The sequence below is a fragment of the Zootoca vivipara genome, chromosome 7, assembly GCF_963506605.1.
Source record: "Zootoca vivipara chromosome 7, rZooViv1.1, whole genome shotgun sequence".
NCBI lineage: Eukaryota > Metazoa > Chordata > Lepidosauria > Squamata > Lacertidae > Zootoca > Zootoca vivipara.
This window is the reverse complement of record NC_083282.1, coordinates 8569831-8597529: the sequence shown is the minus strand read 5'-3', so window position 1 is coordinate 8597529 and position 27699 is coordinate 8569831. Positions and strand designations below refer to the sequence as shown.

The window sequence follows — 27699 nt, the reverse complement described above, 5'->3', positions numbered from 1 at the left end:
TGCCTCCCCATCCGGACGTACCTTCCCTCTTCATCCCCATCGCTAGACATTTCTGGTAGCGGCAGTACTGGCAGCGATTCCGTTGACGCTTGTCAATCAGGCAGTCCTTGTTATCGCGGCATGTGTAGATGAGGTCCTTCCTGATGGTCCGCTTGAAGAAGCCTTTGCAGCCCTCGCAGCTGTATACCCCATAGTGCTTCCCTGGCAAGAAGGCAGCAGCACATGTCAATCAATGCACGTCCCAGTCAGGTGACGAGAGCTAGTGGTTCGAGATGGGTGTGGGGCGGGCAGAGAGGCAGTGGTAGATTTTGGGCTCTCAAATTTCAGCGGTGCCCTGGGCAACGCTAGAATTCGCCTCTCTTGCTCCATTCTACGGTGTTGATTTAGCAACCCCTGCAGCGCAACCGCCATCCTAAAACCGCCTCTGAGAGAGAGGTCCTCTCTCTCATCTTGAGAAACCCCAATTCCTGGCGACATTCAACCTGTCTGCCGAGCCACACTAAGGTTGGAGACATAGCTGCCAAGTCTCCCGTTTTCCCCGGGAAACCCCCGTTTTTCCAGCTGTTCCCAGCCGGGAAAAAACAGATTTTTTTGTTTCCCCCCGGTTTATTCTGGCGCGGTGGCCATTTTGGAACTGGGCGGAGCATGCTCAGAAGCGACTTTTGATGCTGCTCTGCCCAGTTCCGAAATGGCTGCAGCGCGACTTCTGGTGCGGCAGCCATTTTGGAACTGGGCACAGCAGCATCAAAAGTCACTTCTGAGCATGCTCCGCCCAGTTCCAAAATGGCCGCTGCGCTACTTCGGGTATGCTACTTTCGGTCTCTTATTTTTCAGAGAGGAACTTGGCAGGTATGGTTGGAGACAGAAAGTAGTTTTTAAGAGAAATTAAGGACCCTCCCCTCCCCTTGCTGGATTGAACAAAAAGATCTATCCACTCCAGTTTCCCAAAGTGAGACCAACAAGATGCCTCCAACTAGCCTGCTAAAAGCAAGGCCTGGAGGCCATAGCCCCTGAACATGTTGACTCCATCTAGCAATGGGTTAGTTTAATCCCATGGAACTCAATGGGACTTGCTTCTCAGTAGAGACCCGTAGGACTCTACTATAAAGTCATCTATGTCGCCATGAGTGTAGCCTGGGGGCAGGGTGGCAGCTGCCACCCTAAATCAAGTAAATGAATAAAAATATTTAACTAACTGACCAATTGTATCACAGATAGCTCAGTTTTTTTGGGGGGGGCACAACATAAATCCTGGCTACACCCATGTCTATCACCTTGCCTTGTGGCAGTGAATTCAATAAATTAATTAATTGTGTTGTTGTTGTTGGGGGGGGACGCTTATTTGTCTGTCCTCAATCCATCAGTCAGAAAGTTTGTGTGTAATGTGCTGAATATGCAATTGCTGAATACTGTGCTTTCAAAGAGTTTGGTCTTTGGGGAGAAGATCTTTTAAAAGGCCAGGAGCAGGAATTACTGACCTCGGCTAGAAAATCAATGAGGCAGGGTCACATAGCATGGAATAGCCAAGTCTTCTGGCTGCTTCCATATCTTACACAGCTCCATACTCGAGGGTGTCTGAAATTTGCCTTGTCAAAAATTTTAGTAGGAGATTCTCAACTTCCCATGTTAACACCCAATTCCATAAAGAATGACAGTGCTCAGAACTGTAATACCCTGGTATATCTGACTACAGATTAGGAATAAAGGTAAAAAGGGTAACAGGTAAAGGATCCCTGGACGGTTAAGTCCAGGTGACTATGAGGTGTGGTGTCTTGCTTTCAGGCCAAGGGAGCCGGCGTTTATCCACAGACAGCTTTCTGGGTCATGTGGCCAGCAAGACTAAACCGCTTTTGGTGCAACGGGACACCATGACGGAAGCCAGAGCACACGGAAATGCAGTTTACCTTCCCGCCACAGAGCTACCTTTTTATCTACTTGTGCTGGCCTGCTTTCGAACTGCTAGGTTGGCAGGAGCTGGGACAGAGCAACAGAAGCTCAACTCGTCGTGGGGATTCAAACCGCCAACCTTGCAATTAGCAAGCCCAAGAGGCTCAGTGGTTTAGACCACAGCGCCACCCACACCAAAACCAATCAAAGCAATCTTATTTTGCAGGGGTGGACACAATATCCTTAAAGATGCCAAGTATCTTCATATACAAGCTGCAGTCAAGAGCTTAAAACAGGTTGGGTACCTGATGATCTGTCCCCACAAATCGCACAGATGTGCTTGGTCAGCGATCCTGGGCTTGTGGATGAGTAATTCATGGCTCCCATCCCTTGCAGGCCCGGCAAAGGCTTGACGTCTTCAGAACTGCTGACACTATTCATGACATTAAGCTAAAAAGAGAAGGTGGACACACAGAAAGAAAGAGAGAGAGAAATGCTTCTTTCGGTTGATGCTATGACCGGGACCCAACATTCATGTTAACAGTTCTCATGGGAAGTATTCAGCCAGCACCTCTTCCACTTGGGAGCTATATCATGACCACCCTGATTTCCATGATCAGGTGGCAAGTTCTGAAGCTGTTGCAGCCATACCTGCCAAGTTGCTGTCAGAGAAATTCCGACTGGGATGGAAATAGCAGGCCGGAAGTAGTGCTGCTGCCATTTTGAAACTGGGCAAAGCAGCATCAAAAGTCGCTTCTGTTTTTTTTTTAAAAAAAATACATTTTATTCCAATTTTCCAAATTCAACAAATTAACAAAACCAATCTTTTATACAAAATCTTATATTCACATCTTTTACCTTGCTCCGCCGAGCTATGACTTCCCCCCCTCCCTTCATGCGGGTTTCTTGTTAATTCCCTTTTTTGCAGTTCCTTTTTTGACATATTGGTCAATTCGTAAGGTTTATTTTAATCCTGCGAGAGTTTTTAATGATCTACAGTTTTTCTCCATATAGTCCACATATTTACTCCAGTCCTTTTGAAACCTTGTCTCCCCCTGGTCATGAATCTTGCATGTCAATCTAGCAAGTTCAGCATAGTCCATCATTTTTATCTGCCACTCCACAATTGTAGGTAATTCCTGTAATTTCCATTTTTGGGCTAACAAAGTCCTAGCCGCGGTTGTTGCATACATAAACAGTGTTTGATCTTCTTTTCTAATCTCTCCTCCCATTATTCCTAACAAAAATGCTTCTGGTTTTTTTGGAAAAGTATATCTAAACATCTTTTTCAATTCGTTATATAAACTTTCCCAAAATCTTTTAACTTTTTCGCATGTCCACCACATATGATAAAATTCACCATCTTTCTCTTTACATTTCCAGCAACTTTTGTCACTCATTCTATACATTTTAGCTAATTTAACTGGAGTTAAATACCATCTGTACATCATCTTATATACATTTTCTTTCAAGGCAGTACATGCTGTAAATCTTAAAGTTTGATTCCATAATTTCAACCACGCATCATATTCAATATTATGCCCCAAATCTTTTGCCCATTTAATCATCACTTCTTTTGTCAACTCATCTTTTGTATACCACTCCAACAACAAATCATACATCTTTGCCAAAAGCTTTGTTTTGCCTTCTAGCACTTCTATTTGAAATTTGGATCTTTTATCCTCAAAACCTATTTTTCTATCTTCTTTAAGCACATCATTTATTTGATGGTATTCTATCCATCCTGTTAACACTCCTTTAATGTCCTCAAAAGGTTTTAAACTCCATCCTTTTTCAGTTTTCGTCAAGATTTCCTCATACGTGGCCCGCCTCTTCTCCATATTTACTTTCTTAACTGTTAATACCTCTGCTGGTGAGACCCACCAGGGTGTTTTAGTCTCTAACAGCCTTTTATTTCTTTCCCACACCTCGTACAGAGATCTTCTTATCACATGATTCCAAAATTTTATGTTTTATTCTAGGCTTTTTCCCCTGCCAGACAAATCTTGATAAAATCTTTTGCCACTCTTGGAATTGCCTCGTACCTTTAACCACAGGTATAGTTTGAAATAGGAATAACATCTTAGGTAATACATTTATCTTTATTGTTGCGATTCTCCCTAAGAATGACATTTTCATTTTAGTCCATCTTTCCAGGTCTTTCTTTATTTCCTTCCATACTTGTTCGTAATTATCACTATAAAGATTAATATTCTTTGCTGTCATCCATATTCCCAGATATTTTACCTTTTTAGCCACGTCGAGTCCATGTTTTAACTGTAATTCCTGTTTTTCTTCTTTCGTCATATTCATTGCCATAACCTTGGTTTTTTGTCTATTTAATTTGAATCCTGCCAATTGGCCAAATTTCTCCATTACTTCTATAGCTTCTGCAACACTTTCCTTTGGATTTTCCAATGTTAAAACTAAATCGTCTGCGAAGGCTTTCACTTTAAATTGCTTTGCACCTACCTTAATACCTCTAATTGTAGATAGGTCTCTTAATCTGATCAATAATATTTCCAGGACCATGATGAACAATAACGGTGATAAAGGGCAGCCCTGTCTAGTTCCTTTTGTGATTTCAAAATATTCTGTTAGGGTGTTATTAATTATCAATCTTGCCTTTTGCTCTGAATAAATCGCCTCGATCCCATTCACGAATGTATTCTTCCCAACCATTGATTCCAAATTCCACTTCATAAATTGCCAAGATATATTTTCAAAAGCTTTCTCAGCATCTACAAACATCAAAACAGCTGGTTTATCTATCTTGGTCTCCAGATATTCTATTACGTCTATTATGTGTCTTACATTATCCTTTAACTGTCTACCAGGAAGAAAACCAGCCTGATCCTTATGTATTATTTGATTTAAAACTTCTTTCAATCTCTTGGACATTATATCTGCGAAAAGTTTATAATCATTATTCAATAATGAGATTGGTCTATAATTTTTGACTTCTAAGCCATCCGTATCCGGCTTTGGGATCAATGTTATATATGCCTCTTTCCATGTATTTGGGATCTTTCCCCCCAACAGAATATCATTCATCATTTCCTCTAAAACTGGAACCAACAGTTCATTCAGTACTTTATAATATTTCGCCATTAAACCATCTGGTCCTGGAGCTTTACCTTGTTTCATTCTCCCTATTGCTTGTTGTAATTCTTGTGTCGTTATCCTGTTATTTAGCTTCTTCCTCTCTTCTTCTGGAATTGGTTTCAAGCCATATTTTCCTAGATACTCACTGATCTTCTTCTCATCTTCTTTCTTTTTGCAATACAAATCCTTATAGAATTTTTGAAAGGTTTTCTTAATCTCCTTTGGATCTTCCGTCACTCCTCCCTCTGTTTTAATCTTAGTTATTATGTTCTGATTTTGACGTTTCCTTAACTGCCAAGCCAACAGTTTTCCTGTTTTATTCGCCGATTCGAAATTTCTTTGTCTCATTTGTTTTATTTTCCACTCAATGTGAGGGCAATCTGGCTGCGACATCTGTCACCCCATTGATCGCCAGGGTTGATTCGGCTGATCTGGCTGGCTAGGCGGGTGTCCCCTTCCTCCCTCACCGCTCCATGTGCGTCCCTCCCGAAGCTGCGCACTCGGTGGAAGAGGACGACCTTCCCAGATAGAAGGAGTGTACCGTTCTTCGGTCAAGGGTATACGATAGCTGCGCTCCCCTGCTAGAACCTCTAAACAAGATCAAAAGTCGCTTCTGAGCATGCTCCGCCAAGTTCCAAAATGGCCGCCGCGCCAGAATAAACCGGGGGAAAACAAAAGAATTCGTTTTTTTCAGCTAGGAACAGCTGGAAAAACGGGGATTTCCCAGGGAAAACGGGAGACTTGGCAGCTATGGTTGCAGCCACTTACCGTATGTCCATGTGTAAGTGCCTGCCCGTTCACCAGTAAGATTGTAGAAGCAGAGTCTGGCTGTGCAAGCACATGCTCAAGGCACCTGAGTGACTATTTGAGGCAGCGCAACCAGGCATTTCTAAGCCAAGTTGCCAAGCAGCTGCCACAGATTCAATGCATAACAACAAGTGGGGGGAGGGCACATAGCATGACTCACTTCTCCATAAGACTCTTGGTGAAAGTGCTTCTTGGCAGACGGTTGAGTGCCTCCTGAAATTCTGACCTTCTGAGTTGCAACCAACTATAAGCTGTGTCTTAGAATCATTCCCCCCCCCCCCAAAAGAAAATGATAGGCATCCTTCCCTCTTTTGGTACCCACCATCTCCAAATCTTTCATTTACAAACCTTGATATCTGGGGACTCTGGCAAGTGAAATTTCTTCAGATTCTGCCTATACACCCCCATGCGCATGTGCAAATATCTCTTTTTAAGGCCGTGCTTCTTCTGCTGATCGTATTTGCTTAACTTCTGACATTTCTGCACACTTTCCCATTATACTTCTTCATTTGCTATGTGTGCTGCTAGTCGCTGTGTGCTTGATTTGTGCATCCTTCAAATAGCCTTATATGGTAGTAAAAGCACCAACCTTCTATGTTTGATTTTGTATGTATAAGCCAGTACAGAATTTGGTCGTCCAAATACTTAGTAATGTATAATAATCATGTGATGTTCAAAAACTCATACACATGTTTCCTATAGGGGCCTGCTGAAGCCTCCTGCAAAATATCCTTGATATGAAATCTCCAAACACATCCATTGGAATTCCTTGGGAGTTTTGCTGAATCTCAGAGTTTGACTTCGGACAAGAATTGAGAGAACTTTTGACATGCTTACAAGGAACCCCAGCATTCCCCGGAACTGCTCCAACCTAATACGTTTCCAAATTGGGGCCAGATGCAACTTTAGAAAAGCTCATGACTAATATCCAATTATACTGCTGGGAGTGGTATTAAGATCAATCTACTGCTTTAATGCAAGATCCTTCATGCACCAATTAACCCATTAATCAATCCATAGGTCGTGAAGCACGAAAGAGGAGAAGAAGAAGGCAAAGAAGAAGAAGAAGGAGGAGGAGGAGGAGGAGGAGGAGGAGGAGGAAGGAAGAAGGAGAAGGAGAAGGAGAAGAAGAAGAGGAGGAGGAGGAGGAGGAGGAGGAGGAGGAGTTTGGATTTGATATCCCACTTTATCACTACCCGAAGGAGTCTCAAAGCGGCTAACATTCTCCTTTCCCTTCTTCCCCCACAACAAACACTCTGTGAGGTGAGTGAGGCTGAGAGACTTCGAAGAAGTGTGGCAAGCCCAAGGTCACCCAGCAGCTGCATGTGGAGGAGCGGGGAAGCGAACCCGGTTCACCAGATTACGAGACTCTTAACCACTACACCACACCTTGAACAACAATGATCAAGGTATGAAAGTAAGCCAAAGGGAGTCCCCAAGGCTTCTAGACACTTTGGTCAGCTCCAGAATGCTCAATCTGACAGTTTTCAGCACTCAAATAAATGACCGTGAATGTCTCCAAATGGCGCATATCCCATTTTTACTAGTGTATTCCTTTGGGCTCAGAAAAGTGTCATGTGGGGTTTTTAACTGAAAAGCACCAATAGAAGGGAAGTCTAGAAGTCTAGCCAAAACTATTGCCCTTTGCTGGTTTGGGGCAAGCGTCATCTTGTGGCATTTGCCTTTCAACTGGTTTCCTAACATTATTTCAGCTCTATAAACTACTCTTGTAGGCTTACACACATACCTCTCAAGAACAAAGGACAGCAATATGGTACATTTTGGTGCTTTTCGTGTATTTTTTTAAAGCCAAAGCCATGAAACATCAAAACCTACATCCAAGCATGTAGCAGCTCATCGAGAAACTTTTATTGACCCTTTGGAAAAGATCTAGCATCTCAACACCAATTCTTTAAAAAAAAAATCCTTTCCTGTACTGTCAGGGTTGTTGTGGCTACTCTTGAGTAACGACCTTCCACATGCTTGTCTTTCAGAAGCTTTTATTAGTACACATTATTTACAGTGTAACAAGCTGCTGGTTTCATGTCTGCTCACTCCGAATCAGATTCCTGCACTGGCGACCGTCGCGTTCTAGACCAACATAAAAGCCTCGGAACTGTGAAGCGTTTCCCTTTTCTCCGCCTCCTCAATTCCGGTGTCGGGGGGGGGGATGGTCTGCGGATTGACTGACTCCTGTCCCCTCTTTCTCCCTCCCTCTCTCCCTGCCTATGGTGCAAGGGCTCTTGGATGTTGTTAGAGGGCTGGCACTCCCTTTCCGTTTCCTGGCTCTGCCCATCAGACCCTTCGCTCTCGTGGCTGCTCGGAGACGAGCTGCTCCTGATGAGGGGAGGCTGCTCTCTGTAAGCCTTCCCCCTTACATGTACATTTGACTTCACCCCCCACCCCTGCAAGGTATACTCTCCCATTGTCTCCCAAGCAGCCGTGAGTTTCAATTTTTTGAGAGTTCTTTCCACTCTTCCATTTTCCATTTCCTATTCCTGGAAGGGATGGTGCGAGAGCTGTGGGGCGGGGGGGGGGGGAATATTTGTTATGTTGATAGCTTGGCTAGCAGCCAGATAAGGTTTTAACATTTCATTCCTGAGCAGTTGTGTGGCCCTTGATTTTATCTGGACTTCAGCACACAGCCACAATCCCAAGAAAAACCACACCCCATGCCCTGTGATTAGGCAGGAGAGAATTCTGCTCCACCAGTGGGAGCATTTATTCTGGGAGCTTTTATCTGGACTTCGGCACACAGCCACAATCCCTAGAAAAACCACCCCTCAGAATTCTGCTGACACCCATGGGAGCTTTTATTCTGAGACTAACTGAAGCAAGGAGGGGTGGAGTGACTGGGAAGGGAAGGGTTAAACCTCCCCTTCCCGCATCTTACAGTCCTAATGAAGATGGGACTACTCCTCTTGCCTAGGAAGTGGTTGCAAGTCAAGGAACTAAAGGTACATCTACCGGTAGTTTGTCCCTAAAAGAACCTTGCAAGAGATTTTAATCAGGTAATGTGTTCTAGGCGAATGGGTGTTCGTTCCTCTTCCTGCCCATTGTCTCTGCTCAAAATGGCCCGCCCAAGGAAATTCCCCTCGCTCAGCAGGGCTCAAAAATGCCCCGTGTCTGAAGGTGCAATTTGCAACCCACCTAAAAGAAAGTCTTGTGAAGGGGACTGGAAAAAACAGCAGGCGGGGAAAGATGAGGCCCCCACCACCAACACATGGCTACTCCAACTTCCCCTAGCTTAACCTCTTCTATAAAGCGGGGCAGGGTGGGGGTGGGGCTTTACATGAATTCATGTACTGGTTAATTTCTGGAAACCAAGGAAGATCACATTCCAGGGCGTGCCCTTTTTGTTTTTTAATTAGGGAAGCAGAAATCATTGTTGCACATAAGATGTAAGCTCTTCTTCGGGGAGAAAGGCTGATGAGAACAGTAAAGCCCTAAACAGCCTCGGTCCAGTATACCTGAAGGAGCGTCTCCACCCCCATCATTCAGCCCGGACACTGAGGTCCAGCACTGAGGGTCTTCTGGCGGTTCCCTCGTTGCGAGAAGCCAAGTTGCAGGGAACTAGGCGGAGGGCCTTCTCAGTAGTGGCGCCCGCCCTATGGAACGCCCTCCCATCAAATGTCAAAGAGAAAAACAACTACCAGACTTTTAGAAGACATCTGAAGGCAGCCCTGTTTAGGGAGGCTTTTAATGTTTAATCCATTATTGTATTGTATTTTTCTGTTGGAAGCCGCCCAGAGTGGCTGGGGAAACCCAGCCAGATGGGCGGGGTATAAATAATAAATTATTATTATTATTATTATTATTATTATTATTATTATTATTATTATAAAAGTTTATTAGTTACTAAATAGATAAGTTCTCTAGGTAACGGGCAGCTGAATAAAAAAAAAAATACACACCCCACAAAATAGGAAGTCCGGGCACAGCCTGGGCAGGGAAACAAAATGAAAACAATTTAGCAATGTAGTTATCTGAAAAATAATTATCGTGGCATATTTGGTACGGAACAGTTAAATGTGTTTGCAAGGTGGCAGATTAAAAGGCCAGAGAAAGCTTGCTCAGAAGCCCCAGTGAGGGCAATGAGCTTCGGGAGACTGACACAACTATGCTGTGCTGCAGGTTAACTCTGTACAGTGCAAATTATTATTATTATTATTATTATTATTATTATTATTATTATTATTATTCTTTATACCCCGTCCATCTGGTTGGGTTTCCCTAACCACTCTTGGCGGCTCCCAACAAAATATTAAAAACACGATAAAACATCAAACATTAAAAACTTCCCTAAACAGGGCTGCCTTCAGATGTCTTCTAAGAGTCAGGTAGTTCCTTATCTCCTTGACATCTGATGGGAGGGCGTTCCACAGGGCGGGTGCCACCATCGAGAAGGCCCTCTGCCTGGTTCCCTGTAACCTCGCAGTGAGGGAACCGCCAGAAGGCCCTCGGAGCTAGACCTCAGTGTCCGGGCTGAACGATGGGGGTGGAGACGCTCCTTCAGGTATACTGGGCCAAGGCCCAGTCAGCGCCAACACTTTGAATTGTGCTCAGAAACGTACTGGGAGCCAATGTAGGTCTTTCAGGACCGGTGTTATGTGGTCTCAGTGGCCACTCCCAGTCACCAATCTAGCTGCCGCATTCTGGATTAATTGTAGTTTCCGGGTCACCTTCAAAGGTAGCCCCACGTAGAGCGCATTGCCATTGTCTTTGGACTGCAATTGCACTCATTAGGTGTTGCTGTTTGGAGGGGGGCGGAATCAGAGACAGATCACGCTGAAGAGCAACAACAATCAGAAGGTTGTGGTTTTCTTGCACCACAGCTTCTTACCAGGAGCACTCTAGTGACCAGCAGTTGCCTCACGAGTCCACCACCCATTCCAGTTTCCAGAGCAGGATACAGAATCGGCAGCCACTGAAGGAGGATAATCCTTCTACCTGAGGCAGCTCAGTGACGTGAGGCACTTTAACCTTCTGAGCATTGCCTTAAGGCAGGCATCCCCAAACTCCGGCCCTCCAGATGTTTTGGACTACAATTCCCATCTTCCCCGACCACTGGTCCTGTTAGCTAGGGATCATGGGAGTTGTAGGCCAAAACATCTGGAGGGCCGCAGTTTGGGGATGCCTGCCTTAAGGCTTAAGGCAGGCATCCCCAAACTTCGGCCCTCCAGATGTTTTGGACTCCAATTCCCATCTTCCCTGACCACTGGTCCTGTTAGCTAGGGATCATGGGAGTTGTAGGCCTAAACATCTGGAGGGCCGCAGTTTGGGGATGCCTGATGTCAGGGATTGTTCTAGCAGTGAGCATTCCCTGACAATCGCAGAAGAGAGGCACCCTGGCTCAGGCAGCATCCTAGAGCCCTTACTGCAACCTCAGACAGGATATCAGGGGGAGGGATCAGGGGAAGTGTCCAGCGGGGAGATGCCTCGCCCTTTTAAGTTCATGCCTGACTTAAGACATTCCAAGGTGCGCAGGCGCAAAGGGCGGAGGGCAGGAATCCCATGCTTACTATGCTGGGGGAGGAGCAGACGCCAGGCATTGGGAGAATCGTCGTCAGACTGATCGGACATGTATTCTTGATACTGAATCACATTGTAAATATCAGGCAGAATAAAAGCCTTAAAGACAGAATGGCTGTGGTACTAGTTTCTCAGAAGTAGCCAAACAAGGACCGTGACACCTGCCTTAAGGAAACGCGCAATTGGCCAGCGCTGAAACCCGGTCAATTTTTGTGGAGTTTGGGTTGCTGCCCCCTCGCTGCACAGTTTCTGGGAAGCATTTCGTTGTTCCAGGAGGAGGAGGAGGAGGAGGAGGAGGAGGAGGAGGAGGAAATATTGTCTCCAAGCGCTCTGAGTTGTAAAAGCAAATGCAAAAACCCAGCCAGCCACCCTCTTAGCTCCAGAGACTTCTGGAACAACATCTCCACACTATGAGAGTAGGCCTTTCAATCCCGCCACCCGTTTGCAAGTTAGGGGGAATAAGGGCCACATAATTCAGGCAGGGCTTCCTTCAAAAACGAAAGCAGAATTCAGTAAGCAGGTCTAGCACCTTCCCCTCCCATATTCCCCAGCCAAAGTACGGGGTAGGGGGAACTGGAGTCTCCTTAAAAGTCTTTGGAGTTTGGTTCCTGCACATTTCAAGCTCAGTGATGTATGATACTTGGGACAGCTGCTTGAACCCAAATCCATTAGCTGACTGCTTGCTAATCCCCAAGGACCAGCTGCCTCATCCCATTAGCAGGAAAGCAAGTGAACCGCACTCCTTCAAGCTACTCAGCACGACAGCTTGGAACTGCCGCCCCTGTTCAGAGTCCATGTTTTGCAAAAGGATTTGGAGGGGGGGGGGTTTGTTCACATTTTACCAGATAATCTGCCCCAGCCAGGTGATACTGGGGCAGCAAAAGCAACATTTGAACACCTCTTCTAATTCCCACTTCGCAAACCACGCAAAGAACGAGGGCTTGTTCACACTTCTGCTCACCCCAGCCGCTTTTTCCAAGGGAAAACACGCTCTTCACTGCTGAATAGCATCCAACATCCATCTGGTTTTCTGCGTATCTTTGTTTGCTCTGATTCAGTGAGAAAGGGCAACATTTTCCCAGGGAAAGCTCTCTGGCCCTGGGACAAGTGGAAGTGTGGATGAGCTCTAATAATTCAGCCAACATTTGAGATATATCACGGAGGCCTGTTGAAAGGCAGGTAGACACTTCAACCCGGACTTCTTCCCTTTCTCACCTGGGGAGGCAAAGATTTTAATACTCCTTCAGACCACACAATACAAGCCACCCTCCTGCAAAGCCCATCTTAAGCAGCACTCTTTGTAACAGGAACCAGTTGGGGCCCAGTCCTTCCAGGCCAGGTAGAAAAGGCCAGTTGCCAGACCGAGAGACAGGGAAGCTGTTCTTACAAGACTCACAACCAACAGCAAACTGCTTAATCTTGGCTTAAGTGGGGTGTGTGGAGTTGTTGTTGTTGTTGTTGTTGTTGTTGTTGTTGTTGTTACTATTATTATTATTCTAAACTTCTAAATCTTCTAAATCTGTTCCAGCCTTTCCCCCTGACTTTCTAGAAGAGATTTACATGGTGCACAGGGAGAATAGAGGGTGGGCAAGTTCCACTGCACAGCTAAAACTCCTTGTGCTAGCTGAACTTTTTTTATTTCCAAATTTCAAACTGGGGCAATCTGTAGAACAGCAATGTGGAATCTATAGCCCTTCAGATCTTATTGGACTACAGCCATACCTGCCAAGTTGCTGTCAGAGAAATAAGGGACCGGGCCGGAAATAGCAGACCGGAAGTAGTGCTGCCGCCATTTTGGAACTGGGCGGAGCATGCTCAGAAGTGACTTTTGATGCTGCTTTGCCCAGTTCCAAAATGGCCACCGCGCCAGAAGTCGCACTGCAGCCATTTTGGAACTGGGCAGAGCAGCATCAAAAGTCGCTTCTAAGCATGCTCCGCCCAGTTCCAAAATGGCCGCTGCGCCAGAATAAACCGGGAAAATACAAAAAAAATCCGTTTTTTCAGCTAGGAACAGCTGGAAAAATGGGGATTTCCCAGAGAAAATGGGAGACTTGGCAGCTATGCTACAGCTCCAGTCATTACTGCTTTTCTGTCATGCTGTCTGCAGCTGAGGCATCGGAATTTAACCACATCTGGAGGTCCACAAGTCTCTAGTCATGTTTTAGAACATAGCAGAAAGGTTCTGGAATATCTGGAGCAGAATATCTGTCTGTCCGGAACACAATAGGGAAGTCAACTGCTTTAGTCATCTATTTCAGAAAAAGCCTCCTGCTACATGCAAGGAATTCCACAAATAATTGAGAACTGGGCCTTAACATACGGTATATTTATGAAAACTCCAGTATACCAAACTGCATTAAAAAAAAAAGAATTATAAGTTGATACGGACCTGGGGGCTAGTGTGTGCAGCAAAATTCACGCCTGCTGGTGAAGACAAAGGAACGGGATGCGATCCCATAGAGGACGTGAGCACTCTGTACGGAGAGCTCATTGTATTAACTGAGTTCATAGGCGAAGAGAGAGTCCTTGAAGCACTGAGGGGAGACTCAAGATAGTTGGACGTGCCATCTAAGGAATTCCCTGTGGGAAGGCCCGATCCCAGATTTCCAGGTGCAGAATTGCTGTGAACTGGAGAATCTGAAATAAAAGGAGAGACTCCATGAAGGTGGGTGACAAAAAGGTAAATGCAGAGCACTTTGGAGGAGGCAGCGCAACTACTAATCCTGCAAAAGATTCCCAAACAGCAGCAACTGCACGCCAGCTTTCACCCAACTACAGCTTAAATGCATAGCTTTTACCATTCTTTCTGTGTGTCTGAATTCAAAACTGCAAACTCTTCCAGCTGTCTCTCTGTCCTTTTTGGGCTTATGCACACTTACCTTTCCCCCCACTCTTTCCAGGCACACGCCTGCTCTTTAAAGCTCCAAGTGCTCTCTCTCTCTCTTTCTCACCCCAGAGCTTTCCCCATGAAAACCTGCTCTTTAAATCTGAAGCACAGGAAACAGCAATTCAGGTTTTCTGGGGGTTCCCATTTGCTCCGATTCAGCGTTAAAGAGCGAGTTTTCACAGGGAAAGCTCTGGAGCAAAAAAAAAAGTGCTCAGACACTGAGCTTTAAGTGCAGACTATGCCTGGAAATCCTGCCCACCTAGCAGTTCGAAAGCACATCAAAGTGCAAGTAGATAAATAGGGACCACTCCGGCGGGAAGGTAAACGGCGTTTCCGTGCGCTGCTCTGGTTCGCCAGAAGCAGCTTTGTCATGCTGGCCACATGACCTGGAAGCTGTCTGCAGACAAACACCGGCTCCCTCGGCCTATAGAGCGAGATGAGTGCCGCAACCCCAGAGTTGGACACCACTGGACCTGATGGTCAGGGGCCCCTTTACCTTTTACGTTATGCCTGGAAAGGTAAGTCTGGACAAGTCCTTCCTTCCCCCTGCCCCCCCAACAAAAAAGACACTTTGCAAGGACAGTACAAAACAGTTGCCATGCAGAAGTCACTTTTTTTTTAAAAGATGAGCTTCTTGTGGTGCATGTATCCTCACGAGTCACTTGTGCACCATGGCTCATCGTGAAGATAATGCTATTTTCTACCTCTAAAAAACCAGTCACCATTAAACAGGTTTATCAGATAAGGAGGATTTGATCAGTTTTCTATCACTCACTATTGCTGGTTATCTGCAAACTTCACTGAGGAAGAATTTCCACCAAAGTGCAGCTGTAAAAATGGCAGCCACTCCCCCCTCCAATGCCAAGTAGCACCTTGGGGAAAGAGGAGGATTGCCAGCTAGAAAACAATGTGAGAGGCGAGGGTTATATCCACCACTACTCCCCCCCCCCTTCAGTTCAGTCTCAATCTCAGTGGTGCCTACGGCTTCAAAGGTTTAAAACAAGCATCTTAATTGGAGTCGCCAAGTTAAGAGAGAGCACCCTGTGAAGTTTGCAGAACCCTGCGAACATCAGTTTATTACAAAGAAGCTTCGTATAACAGCCCAAATGGTGAAAATAACAGGGCTCTCTGAAAGGCCATTGTGGTCCCATTCCTTTGCCATTCCATGCCTAGTGGGAGAGCTGATTCAAAGGGAGAAAGACAGACAGACAGACGAGGACCTTTTCCATTCCAGGCACAGAGTTAAACCTGAAATGAGAATCCAGACTCCATTGACTCTGACAAATCTCTTTAACGTTATTCAAGAAGCTGACCTTTTGTTATCTCTTATCCTGCATCTTCCCTTTGAATCAGATTTGACTGCTACTTCAGGTAAAATAACAAACGCTGTCACAGGAACCATCTTTGCAATAAATAAATATCGAAGTTGCGGGGGAAGGGGGGAGGGAAGAGGCAAAACGGGCTGGCATGCGTTGAGCCGCAGCAACTTTGCGGCAGCTACAGATAGCAAGTCCTGACCTTTCTGCTGAGCAACTTCACCTCTGCAGACCAAACTAGACAACATGCTAGATGTGTAATTGTATTTAATATGCCTAGCTCCCCTCCCCTCCTTTTCAGAACAGCTGTGGGGATGGGGGAGGAGCTTCTGCAGGATCTTTTCCACCCCGAAACCCTCTCTCCCTCTCTCTGAAGTTGCTATTTGATTCAAGAGTGAAGCCACAGGACAAGTCCATGATGGCATTCTTCACTCATAAAACCAAGTGAAGGAAATACTGTACTGCTTGATGAAAATTGTCAGGGCAGGACACAGGCCTATATGTTCGGGGGGGGGGAGATGAATTTCAACAGGGAGGAATCTAAGGTTCAGCACTTAGGTATGAAGAACCAGTGGCACAAATATAAAATGCGAGACACCTGGATTACCAGTGGTACATGTGAAAAGGATCTAGGGCTTAGTAGACCACAAGCTTAACATGAGCCAACAGTGTGATGCAGCAGCAAAAAAGCTAATGCTATTCTAGGCTGCATCAACAGAAGTCTAGGGAAGTAATAGTACAGAACTATTCTGTCTTGGTCAGAGCACATCTGGAATACTGTGTCCAGTTCTGGGGGCACCACAATTTAAGAAGGATGTTGACAAGCTAGGACACATGCAGAGGAGGGCAACCAAAATGATCAAGGTTCTGGAAACGATTGAGGGAAAAGAGGAGACAGAGTGGATATGACAGCCATCTTCAAATATCTAAAGGGCTGTCATGTGGAAGATGCTTGTTTTCTCCTGCTCTGGAGGGTAGGACACAAACCAATGGATTCAAGTTACAAGAAAGGAGATCACGACTAAACACCAGGAAGAACTTTCAGCCAGTAACAGCTGTTTGACAGTGGAATAGACTCCCTGGAGAGGATGTGGATTCTCCTTCCTTGGAGGTTTTTAAGCAGAGGTTGGATGGTCAAATGTCAAGGATGCTTCAGTTGAGATTCCTGCATTGCAAGGTGGGGTCCCTTCCAGCTCTACAATTCCATGATTCTATTAGCTTTCAAGAGGTTTGCACTGAGAGGAGGAGCAATTTTGAAAACAGCACCCTCTCCTCAGAAAAGATCTTGCATGGTCTTAATAAAACACGAGTGTCCCTCTGAATTCCTCAGATGTTTTGCCTGAGAAGGAAACCCAAACTTTCCTTTAAATTTCTCCTTATGCAAACTGCAGCAATACATCAATGTGCAGAACTCTGAGGAACTTTTCTATCCTTATGGAAGTCTTTTGTTTAAGAATGACTAGACTTTATACCAGGAGAGCCACCCTCCACTCACACATCCAGCGACACACACACACACACACACAAAATATTAATACACACCTATCTAACTGGCCACTGGCCAGACAAAAACAAAACTGATCCCTTTCCTCTCCCCCACAACCCCAAGGCACTTTTTTTCATTAATTTTTCACCTGCATCCAGGCATTCGCTGTTTCACGTTCCCTAGACTTTTGCCCCAAATGGAGCAAAACCCACCCACATTATATGCAGTTCTCCATTTTCCATCCAGACATTCTCCAACCTGGATACATACTTGTGTGAATACCAGTTCAACAGGCAAATTTAACAACTCTACATCTAGCCCCCCAACAAGGAAAAATACTATACTCTCCACGCAGAAATATCTCCATAATCTCCCAATTTGTGCAAGTCTCCCTTACCCAAAGATCCCTTTTCCTGAGGGCAGTAGGTCCCCTTTGATCCTGCCCAAGTGCTGTCGATGAACGCAGAGTGGCCCAAAAGCCTAGTCGTCTTTGCCAAGCTTTGCAGAAGGGCACGGAGGGGGTGTGTGACCAAGACAGGGAGGTGGGGATTGTGGGCGCAGCAGCAAACAGCATCTTGGGTTTCCTATCACTTCTGCCACAGGATTGCTGTGAAAAACCTGGGGGAAGGGAATGGGACTGAAAAGAGGGCAGAGAAACTACTGGGCCGGTTAGAAAGGATTCAAGGGCCAGATCCAGCCCATGGGTCACCAGCTTCCCATCCCTCTTAGAAGAATCAATTCTCTTTATAAATATTGTTGCACAGCACCCCATTCTCTAAGTAGCAAAGATTCCAGGGGTCCAGGCAGTTACCTAGGGTTCGCAATTGGAGACTGTGGTGTCTTTATGATATATGGTTTATTTACACACATATGCAGCCTGAGCCTATGATGGAGGGACTTACAGCATTAACACCCCAATATGTTCTTGTTTCTCCCCTAGCCACAGCAGTCTTGGAGCCAAAAAGACACCAGCCATGGCTCGGCTTCACTCCAGCTTGCCGAGTTTTACAGATTGCAACTGTTTTCCTCCAACTGCAACCCTAAACTCTCCAATTTGCTTTTTCTCTGCTAATCATCCTAAAGCAGAGGGAAGAGCACAAAGTCTTGCCTAATGGCCCATTAGCTTCCCTTTGCCTTTGATTAATAGCTGGCCTCCCAGGCCATTCCCTGAACAAGGGAAGGCAGTTTGGCTGGTATTGTAATGTTTTGCTAAATCCAGTGTCTGGCAGCTCCAAGAATTGATTAAATTCTAACACCTATCAGACCCAGGAATTTAGGGAAATCGGGCACCCACAAACCCCGACACCCACAACGCATCACAATAGTGATGATGTGCTGTGTGTCTTATATGATGAGCAATGAGATATGTCGGACTGCAATTATATGCATGCACAAAGGCTTCACAGATTCAACACTGAAAAAGCAGCAGAGGAAGGCGCTGAAACAAGAGTAAACAGGGAATATGCTATTGTTTCATTTTAATGTTTTTCAGTTTTATACATTTCACTAACTTTACAATCATTTTAACATTTCAGAACTTGACTTCCTTCTCCCCCTCTTTCTGCAGCTCCTTAAATATATTTTTTAATATCTTCTCCATATCTGAATTACCGTAACTTAATTTGCTCATTTATTCATCTACTTTAAATATTGGTAAATGTAAAGGGGCCCCTGACCATCAGGTCCAGTCGTGTCCGACTCTGGGGTTGCGGCGCTCATCTCGCTCTATAGGCCGAGGGAGCCGGCGTTTGTCCGCAGACAGCTTCCGGGTCATGTGGCCAGCATGACAAAGCTGCTTCTGGCGAACCAGAGCAGCGCACGGAAACGCCGTTTACCTTCCCGCCGGAGCGGTCCCTATTTATCTACTTGCACTTTGATGTGCTTTTGAACTGCTAGGTGGGCAGGAGCTGGGACCGAGCAACGGGAGCTCGAACTGCCGACCTTCTGATCAGCAAGCCCTAGACTCTGTGGTTTAACCCACAGCGCCACCTGGGTCCCTACTTTAAATATATATATTTAAATAAATACTCTTATAAAACTGCAGGTTATTACAATAATCCTGCCAATTTTCTTATCTGTTTACAGTTTATCTGTAAATATTCAAGGAACCATTTCCATCCTTTTATAAAAAGTTTGTTATCTTGATTTCATGTTTTTCTGGCAAGTTTCGCCATTTCTGCATATGGGAATATGCTATTGTTTCCAGTTACATGAGCTGAACAAAACCTTCCTAGAAAAGATGGGTTTTGAGGAAGGATTTGAAGGGCCTAGCATGACGTGGGTATTTGGGAGACAATTCCAAGCACAGGGCTGCAACTAAGGGCAGATTCATTTGAGGAAGATGAAAGGTGATGCTACTCAGAGTGGCATGTTAGCAGCCAGAGAGAAGACAACCACGGCACTACTCTAAGGATTAACAGAGGTGTGCATTGGGAACCTTATTGGAGAATGGAGCTTCAGTTCGGTTGGAAGCCGCCCAGAGTGGCTGGGGAAACCCAGCCAGATGGGCGGGGTATAAATATTATTATTATTATTATTATTATTATTATTATTATTATTATTATTATTAAGTTGGCATGTGCTACAAACTTGGACCAGTATCATGGTGGTAAAAAAAAGGTAAAGGTAAAAGACCCCTGGACAGCTATGTCCAGTCAAAGGCGACTATGGGGTTGTGACACTCATCTCGCTTTCTGGCCGAGGGAGCCTTCGTTTGTCCTCAGACAGCTTTCCAGGTCATGTGGCCAGCAGGCTCAATTGTTGGAGCTAAGAGCCGTTTTTCTTTACGGCGATGGCAGGGGCAAGTAGAGCACAGGCTTTGAAAGCGAAAGGTTGCAGATTCAATCCCTGTTAAAGTCTCTCATTTAAGGTAAAAGGTAAAGGATTTCTGGATGGTTAAGTCCAGTCAAAGGTGGCACTCATCTCGCTTTCAGGCCGAGGGAGCTGGTCTTTGTCCACAGACAGCTTTCTGGATTGTGTGGCCAGCAGGACTAAACCAGAGTGACGGAAACCAGAGCGCACAGAAATGCCATTTACCTTCCCGCTGCAGCAGCACCTATTTATCTACTTGCACTGGTGTGCTTTCGAACTGTTAGGTTGGCAGGAGCTGGGACAGAGCAATGGGAGCTCGCCCCGTTGCGGGGATTCAAACCTCCGACTTCTGATCAGCAAGCCCAAGAGGCTCACCACCACCGGCATCCCTTATCATGCTAGTACAAGTGTAGCGGTGGGCAGGCAGGTTGAGCCTGCGCCCAACAGCAAACTAAACTGTGGAGGAAGTGCACCAAGTTTAATGGCGCTTCATCAACCCAGGGAGACAAATGGTGGACCCAATGAAAATAGTTGTAGAGGTCAAGGCAGTGCCAGTGGAAGTTTCAGGTGCTGACCAATTGCCTGGTCAGAATATTTAACTATTACACTTCTCTGCTTGCTTCTTGGGAGAAAAGCAATGACAAACCTAGACAACATCTTAAAAAGCAGAGACATCACCTTGCCTACAAAGGTCCGTATAGTTAAAGCTATGGTTTTCCCAGTAGTGATGTATGGAAGTGAGAGCTGGACCATCAAGAAGGCTGATCGCCGAAGAATTGATGCTTTTGAATTATGGTGCTGGAGGAGACTCTTGAGAGTCCCATGGACTGCAAGAAGATCAAACCTATCCATTCTGAAGGAAATCAGCCCTGAGTGCTCACTGGAAGGACAGATCCTGAAGCTGAGGCTCCAATACTTTGGCCACCTCATGAGAAGAGAAGACTCCCTGGAAAAGACCCTGATGTTGGGAAAGATTGAGGGCACTAGGAGAAGGGGACAACAGAGGACGAGATGGTTGGACAGTGTTCTCGAAGCTACCAACATGAGTTTGACCAAACCGCGGGAGGCAGTGCTAGACAGGAGTGCCTGGCGTGCTATGGTCCATGGGGTCACGAAGAGTTGGACACGACTAAATGACTAAGCAACAACAACAACAACACACTTCTCTTGGGAACCATTGTTCTGGGAGTGGGACAGTGAAAATTATGTTGGAGCTCACCAATCCCACTTCCAAGAACTATAGTTCTCAAAAGAAAAGAGACTGTCATTGGCTATATTGCCCCTTACGTTCCATTTAACCGCATGCCTTGCAATGTCAACGTGCTCCTTGTAGTTACTGCAATGTATCTAAAACAAACAATGTATCTAAAACAAACCACAGGTAGAGAAAGACCTTTCTATTAAATAAGAATTCTCTTGGAATGTTTGCTTGGCAGATAACGATGTTGTTATCCTGAGAGCGAACAGAAGCCCTCTTCACCATCCACAGCAGCAGCCCAGAGGAACTGAAATCTAGTCTTTGCAGAAGACTCCAGCACACATGACATTTAAAAACGGGCTATCACATTCTTAGTACCTGTCAAGTAATGCAACGTGACAGATGAATCCGGTTCCTGGTGCACTGCATCAGCACAAAAGGGGGGGAGAGTTTCTCCCACTAAATCAAGATTCGTTTCACTTCCTGTCTTGCATTTCATGGGGACAAACTTTTAAATTCCCATCTGTGAATGGGAATTTAATGGGCTCTGGAGAGGCTTGGTCTCAGCACTGTGCTATTATTGCACAACCTTAATCACAAGTTGCACACAAACATGCACATGCATTCTACTGTAGAGACGCATGTAACAATATATTTAGCTCGGAGTCAAAGGGCATCACATGGAGATTCCACATACATGGGGTTAACTGGGTAATTAGCACCCAAGTAAAGGCATTAGACCAGAGCTTGGAATGAAAGAACTGTTGGATTTTTTGAATAGTCAAGTTACTTTAGAGCCGGTCTAATGTAAATACTGTCTGTTTAAGAGAAACAGGTGCCGGTGTTTCTGTTAATTGCTCACAGGCGTGGGCTCTGCTTCTTGTATATAAGGCTCTGCCAGAAAGCCTTCTGTATCTCTTAGTTAGATCTTTCAGTTTGATTCATCTCTAAGTAGATCACTCTCTCAGTTGTTCTCAGTTTAAGAGATTCCTTACTTGAATCTTAGTATGATTGCTTAGTTATAATGCTTGAATGCTGTTAATTCTCGGGTAGTTTAATGGGAGGTTTGTGGGAGGTTTGGAATGTGGGAGAAAGCATTTATCTTTAGTTTAAAGTCTCTTTAGATTCAGTTTGTTTTTCAGTTAAAGAAACCCAACCGTTTGTATTTTCATCTGCATACTTTTACAAGTGTGCAGCTAGTAAGGGGTTTCATATAGGGGAGATAATTCCCTACACTCTTGGTGGTGTTTTCTTAGCCAGGTCAACTTCTGACTGCGTATACTCTGCGTGAAGCGTACTTTAAAGGGCCGCTGTAAAACTGGGATATATGATTTAGGTTAAGCAGGTTTCAATATCCAGTTTTCTCCAATATTATTCTTATCATATATATATTATTTTCCAATAAGAACATACAGTTTGCTGTTTGTTTGTTTGTTTGTTTTTACACACAGGTTGTTATAGAATGAAAAAGGGTTGGTTAAACAAACACCTGAGGCAGTGTGAGATAGGCTAAGCTACTTCTAGCCGGGGGGGGCAGGGGGGCAACTGCCCCCACCCCCAATCAAGTAAAACCATAAAAATACAGTGGTACCTCAGTTCTCGAACATAATCCATTCCAGAAGATTGTTCGACTTCTGAAACGTTCGAAAACCGAGGTGCAAAGGGGGGGTCTGCAAAATCCATTGAGAAAATTGAAAAACGCGCAGTGGAAGCCGTTCAACTTCCGAGGCGCGTTCGAAAAGGTAAGCATTTATTTCTGGGTTTTCAGCCTTCGGGTTCTAAAACGTTCATCAGCGGAGACATTCGAGAAGCGAAGTACTTAAATAAGTGGCCAATCACGTCCGTCAGTTCTGGCCCCACACAACAGAAGTCATGCCCCCTCAGCCAAGTCCTGCCCCCCCCCCGCAACAAAAGTTCTGGCTGCCCAAATACGGAGAAAAAGGGCAATGAAAGATGTAAGATAAGCAAGCAGAACTTAATTTTTGTAAGGAGAGGAATTTGGTAAACATGATTAAACTCAGAAAGAGGCAGGAACAGGCAAGGTTGAAAAAGTTAAGAGAAGCACCAATATCACCTCTCCCAGAGTCTCAGAGAAGAGTCGAAAGACCAACCTTGGTACAAACTTTCTGGAAAGTCCTTGAGATGCTACCTCTGTGGAGCCAAGGCTGGCTCAGCTCTGCAGGCTTCCTTAAATGGAGTTAGGAAGGGAATCCTTTGGGGAGGTGTGCCCTTGGAACGAACGCTAACTAAACCAAACCAACAAAGATGGAGGAGGAAAAGGCATCCTGGAACCAGGGAAGGAAGGGAACCAAAGGGGATGGTAGCAGCTGGAACGAAGTAATCATCCTTGACTCATGAAAGGCACCCTTTTGAAATCCACCCATGACTAAACCTAACAAGGGAACCTACTTATTGGTTAAATCGTCACTGGAGGATTACAAACTAAAACAGGGCCCTGATGAGCATTTGAGTTGCCCTGGGTGTGGAATGAATAGGGAGAGGCTGAGTTCTTGCGTATACTCATGGATACTCATGGATGGTGGCTTGTGTCACATTAGATCTCATCAAATATTATTAGGTGCATTGTTATTATTTTTTGATAACATTTTATTAATTTTCCAAAAAAATAACAAAAATAAAAAACAATAATAATATTCGCATTTAACAATTTTTAAACCATAAATCTTAATTGGCTTCCCTCCTCTCCCCTTCCTGGTTCCATTAGGTAAAGGTAAAGGGGCCCCTGGCCATCAGGTCCAGTCGTGTCCGACTCTGGGGTTGCGACGCTCATCTCGCTCTATAGGCCGAGGGAGCCAGCGTTTGTCCGCAGACAGCTTCCGGGTCATGTGGCCAGCATGAGAAAGCTGCTTCTGGCGAACCAGAGCAGCACATGGGAACAGCGTTTACCTTCCCGCCGGAGCGGTCCCTATTTATCTACTTGCACTTTGATGTGCTTTCGAACGGCTAGGTGGGCAGGAGCTGGGACCGAGCAACGGGAGCTCACCCCATTGCAGGGATTCGAACCACTGACCTTCTGATCAGCAAGCCCTAGACTCTGTGGTTTAACCCACAGCGCTACCCTTATTCACACATGTCCTTAAAATCTTATATTCTTAACAATCCGATTTTTAAACCTTAATCATCTTATTACAAGTGACTCTTTAAAGTTCAACTCATGTAAAAACCTATACACAAAGCTTGCAAACATTTCCCTTATTAAATCCCTTATTTAAACATTTCCCTTATTAAAAACAAGAAAGAAACCAATGTCTTTTGGGTTTCAAATTATCTAATATGTCCTGCATAGTTCACTAATTTATTTTACCAACCTTCTATACCTTTCTTTGGCGATGGCTTCTTCCTTCTGTGGGGATGGGCATGTATTATAAGTTGCATTATTGCCCATATTTACAGTACATGTGGAACATTATTTGGTAATCATGTCAGCATCACTCCTGGCTGCACTGCTCCAAAATCAGGTCAGGACCTCGGTGTGATGGCCTGGGACTCAGGCTCAGACTTGGAGCCAGAGGAATCACAGCCTGCACCGGACCCTCTGCCTGGGACATCAGCTGAACTGAGTTTGGGGCCTAATCCTGAGGAGCCTCAGTCTGCTCAGCGTCCCCTGCAACAAGCACCAGCTGAGCCGAGTCTGGGGCCGGAGACTGCCTTGGTTCCAAATGCAGAGGATACCTCGTTGCCATCAGCTGGGTCGTCACCAACATCTGGCCCGCTGCCGGCTGGGGCTGAGGCGGCTTCTGGCTCCAGTAACCCACCGGCATCTCCTGAGCTGCAGAGACTCAGGGCCGATAGAAGGAGGTACCTGAGTACTCGCAGGAGGAGTGCTCACCTCCAGGCGAGGCAAGGGAGTGAGTCGCCAGGGGATCAGGGCCAAGGGCCGTCTTAAGCATATCTGGTGCCCCGGATGCCATGGTGCGAAGATCCCTCCGGCGCCCCCACCCTGTTTTCCAGCGCCCGTCGCATGGCGCCCCCCTGGCAGCCCGGCTCCCTGGCGCCCTGTGCCACCCAGCCTTGCCATAGGGCCAGCCCTGTCAGGGCCGTCTGTTACCCCGTTCAAGATAAAAGGCGGCCAAACCCCACCTCAGGTTGCGGGAGAAGCATTGTTGGTTGCTAGATCCTGCCAGTGTTCCTGTGTTTGACCTGCCTTGCTTCTCTGCCTGCGATCCTGACCTGCCTTAGTTTCCTGACTTTGTACCTGTTCCTGACCTCACCTGATGCCCTGCCCTGCTCCCAGCCTCGGCTTCTTCAGACTGTCTCTACCCTGAACCTATGGACCATGGACTGAACTTGGACTTCCCCTCTTGGGTAATCCCTGGGACCAGCACACCGGCAGGTTCACTGACTTTGGCCACTAGAAAAATCCCCCAGAGCATTCAGGAATCTATCAGGTTCCTCAAGTCTCTGGGAGGAGACCATCCTAATCATTCTCCCCACCTCTCTGACAGGCCCTAGACTGAGATAGTCTGGTCACTGTTCTCCAAGCCCTGGTAACCTCACAACCAGATTAGTGCAATGTGTTCTGCATGGGGCTGCCTGAAAAGATGTTCTAGATTTAGAATGTACTAATGGTATTTGACTCGCAGTAAGTTAGGCACCTGGGACACAGGTGGCGCTGTGGGTTAAACCACAGAGCCTAGGGCTTGCCGATCAGAAGGCTGGCGGTTCGAATCCCCGTGACGGGGTGAGCTCCCGTTGCTTGGTCCCAGCTCCTGCCAACCTAGCAGTTCGGAAGCACGTCAAAGTGCAAGTAGATAAATAGGTACCGCTACAGCGGGAAGGTAAACGCAGTTTCCGTGTGCTGCTCTGATTCGCCAGAAGCGGCTTTGTCATGCTGGCCACATGACCTGGAAGCTGTATGCCGGCTCCCTTGGCCAATAACGCGAGATGAGCGCCACAACCCCAGATTCGGTCATGACTGGACCTAATGGTCAGGGGTCCCTTTATCTTTACCTTTAAGTTAGCAAAAATGTATAAGACAGGCACAAATATCTGCTGGAAATGTAAAGAAAAAGAAGGCACCCTTTATCATATGTGGTGGTCTTGTAAGGTAATAAAAGCATTCTGGGAAATGATATATAATGAATTGGGAAAAAAATGTTTAACTTTTATTTAAAATAAAAAATAAAAAATCAGAGGCTTTTCTATTAGGAATTGTAGCTGATATTCCAAAGGAGTAGAATGTGGATGTAGCCTATCTTGATTTCAGCAAAGCCTTTGACAAGGTGTCCCATGATATTCTTGTAAAGAAGCTGGTAAAATGTGGGCTAGACAAGGCTACCATTCAGTGGATTTGTAACTGGCTGGCTGACCGAACCCAAAGGGTGCTCATCAATGGCTCCTCTTCATCCTGGAGAGAAGTGACTAGTGGGGTGCCACAGGGTTCTGTCTTGGGCCCAGTCTTATTCAACATCTTTATCAATGACTTGGATGATGGGCTTGAGAGCATCCTGAGCAAGTTTGCAGATGATACCAAATTGGGAGGGGTGGCTAATACCCCAGAGGACAGGATCATACTTCAAAATGACTTTAACAGATTAGACAACTGGGCCAAAGCAAACAAGAGGAATTTTAACAGGGAGAAATGTAAAGTGCTACACTTGGGCAAAAAAAAATGAAAGGCACAAATACAGGATGGGTGACACCTGGCTTGAGAGCAGTACATGTGAAAAGGATCTAGGAGTCTTGGTAGACCACAAACTTGACATGAGTCAACAGTGTGATGCAGCAGCTAAAAAAAGCCAATGCAATTCTGGGCTGCATCAAGCATCTAGATCCGGCATCCCCAAACTGCGGCCCTCCAGATGTTTTGGCCTACAACTCCCATGATCCTTAGCTAACAGGACCAGTGGTCGGGGAAGATGGGAATTGTAGTCCAAAACATCTGGAGGGCTGAAGTTTGGGGATGCCTGATCTAGATCAAGGGAAGTAATAGTACCACTGTATTCTGCTCTGGTCAGACCTCACCTGGAGTACTGTGTCCAGTTCTGGGTACCACAGTTCAAGAAGGATACTGACAAGCTGGAATGTGTCCAGAGGAGGGCAACCAAAATGGTCAAAGGCCTGGAAACGATGCCTTATGAGGAGCAGCTTAGGGAGCTGGGTATGTTTAGCCTGGAGAAGAGAAGGTTAAGGGGTGATATGATAGCCATGTTCAAATATATCAAAGGATGTCATATAGAGGAGGGAGAAAGGTTGTTTTCTGCTGCTCCAGAGAAGCAGACATGGAGCAATGGATTCAAACTACAAGAAAGAAGATTCCACCTAAACATTAGGAAGAACTTCCTGACAGTAAGAGCTGTTTGGCAGTGGAATTTGCTGCCAAGGAGTATGGTGGAGTCTCCTTCTTTGGAGGTCTTCAAGCAGAAGCTTGACGGCCATATGTCAAGAATGCTTTGATGGTATTTCCTGCTTGGCAGGGGGTTGGACTGGATGGCCCTTGTGGTCTCTTCCAACTCTATGGTTCTATGATTCTATGGTAGTGCTCTAAGTGGGGACGTGGGTGACTTTGTGGTTTTTGCTCCAGTGTAAGAAGTTCTCATTGGATCAGCAGAGGAGGCGACCCTGTTGGTGGTGCCAGCAACAGGGGTTGCCTGCTCATAGCTGTCAAGTTTTCCCTTTTCTCGCGAGGAAGCCTATTCAGCATAATGGA

General features: G+C 45.7%; 1 protein-coding gene across 3 annotated transcripts in view; it reads right to left on the bottom strand.

The window, feature by feature from the left end:
- Positions 1 to 27699, bottom strand: part of RXRG (retinoid X receptor gamma) — a 95755-nt gene that overhangs the window by 28955 nt on the left and 39101 nt on the right. For all 3 annotated transcript variants that reach the window (XM_035123681.2, XM_035123682.2, XM_060276636.1), the window contains 3 exons: positions 13721 to 13968; positions 2193 to 2337; positions 22 to 201 (listed from right to left, as the gene is read on the bottom strand). In XM_035123681.2, the coding sequence (XP_034979572.1) occupies positions 22 to 201; positions 2193 to 2337; positions 13721 to 13968 (573 nt within the window). The remainder of the gene's footprint in view (positions 1 to 21; positions 202 to 2192; positions 2338 to 13720; positions 13969 to 27699) is intronic.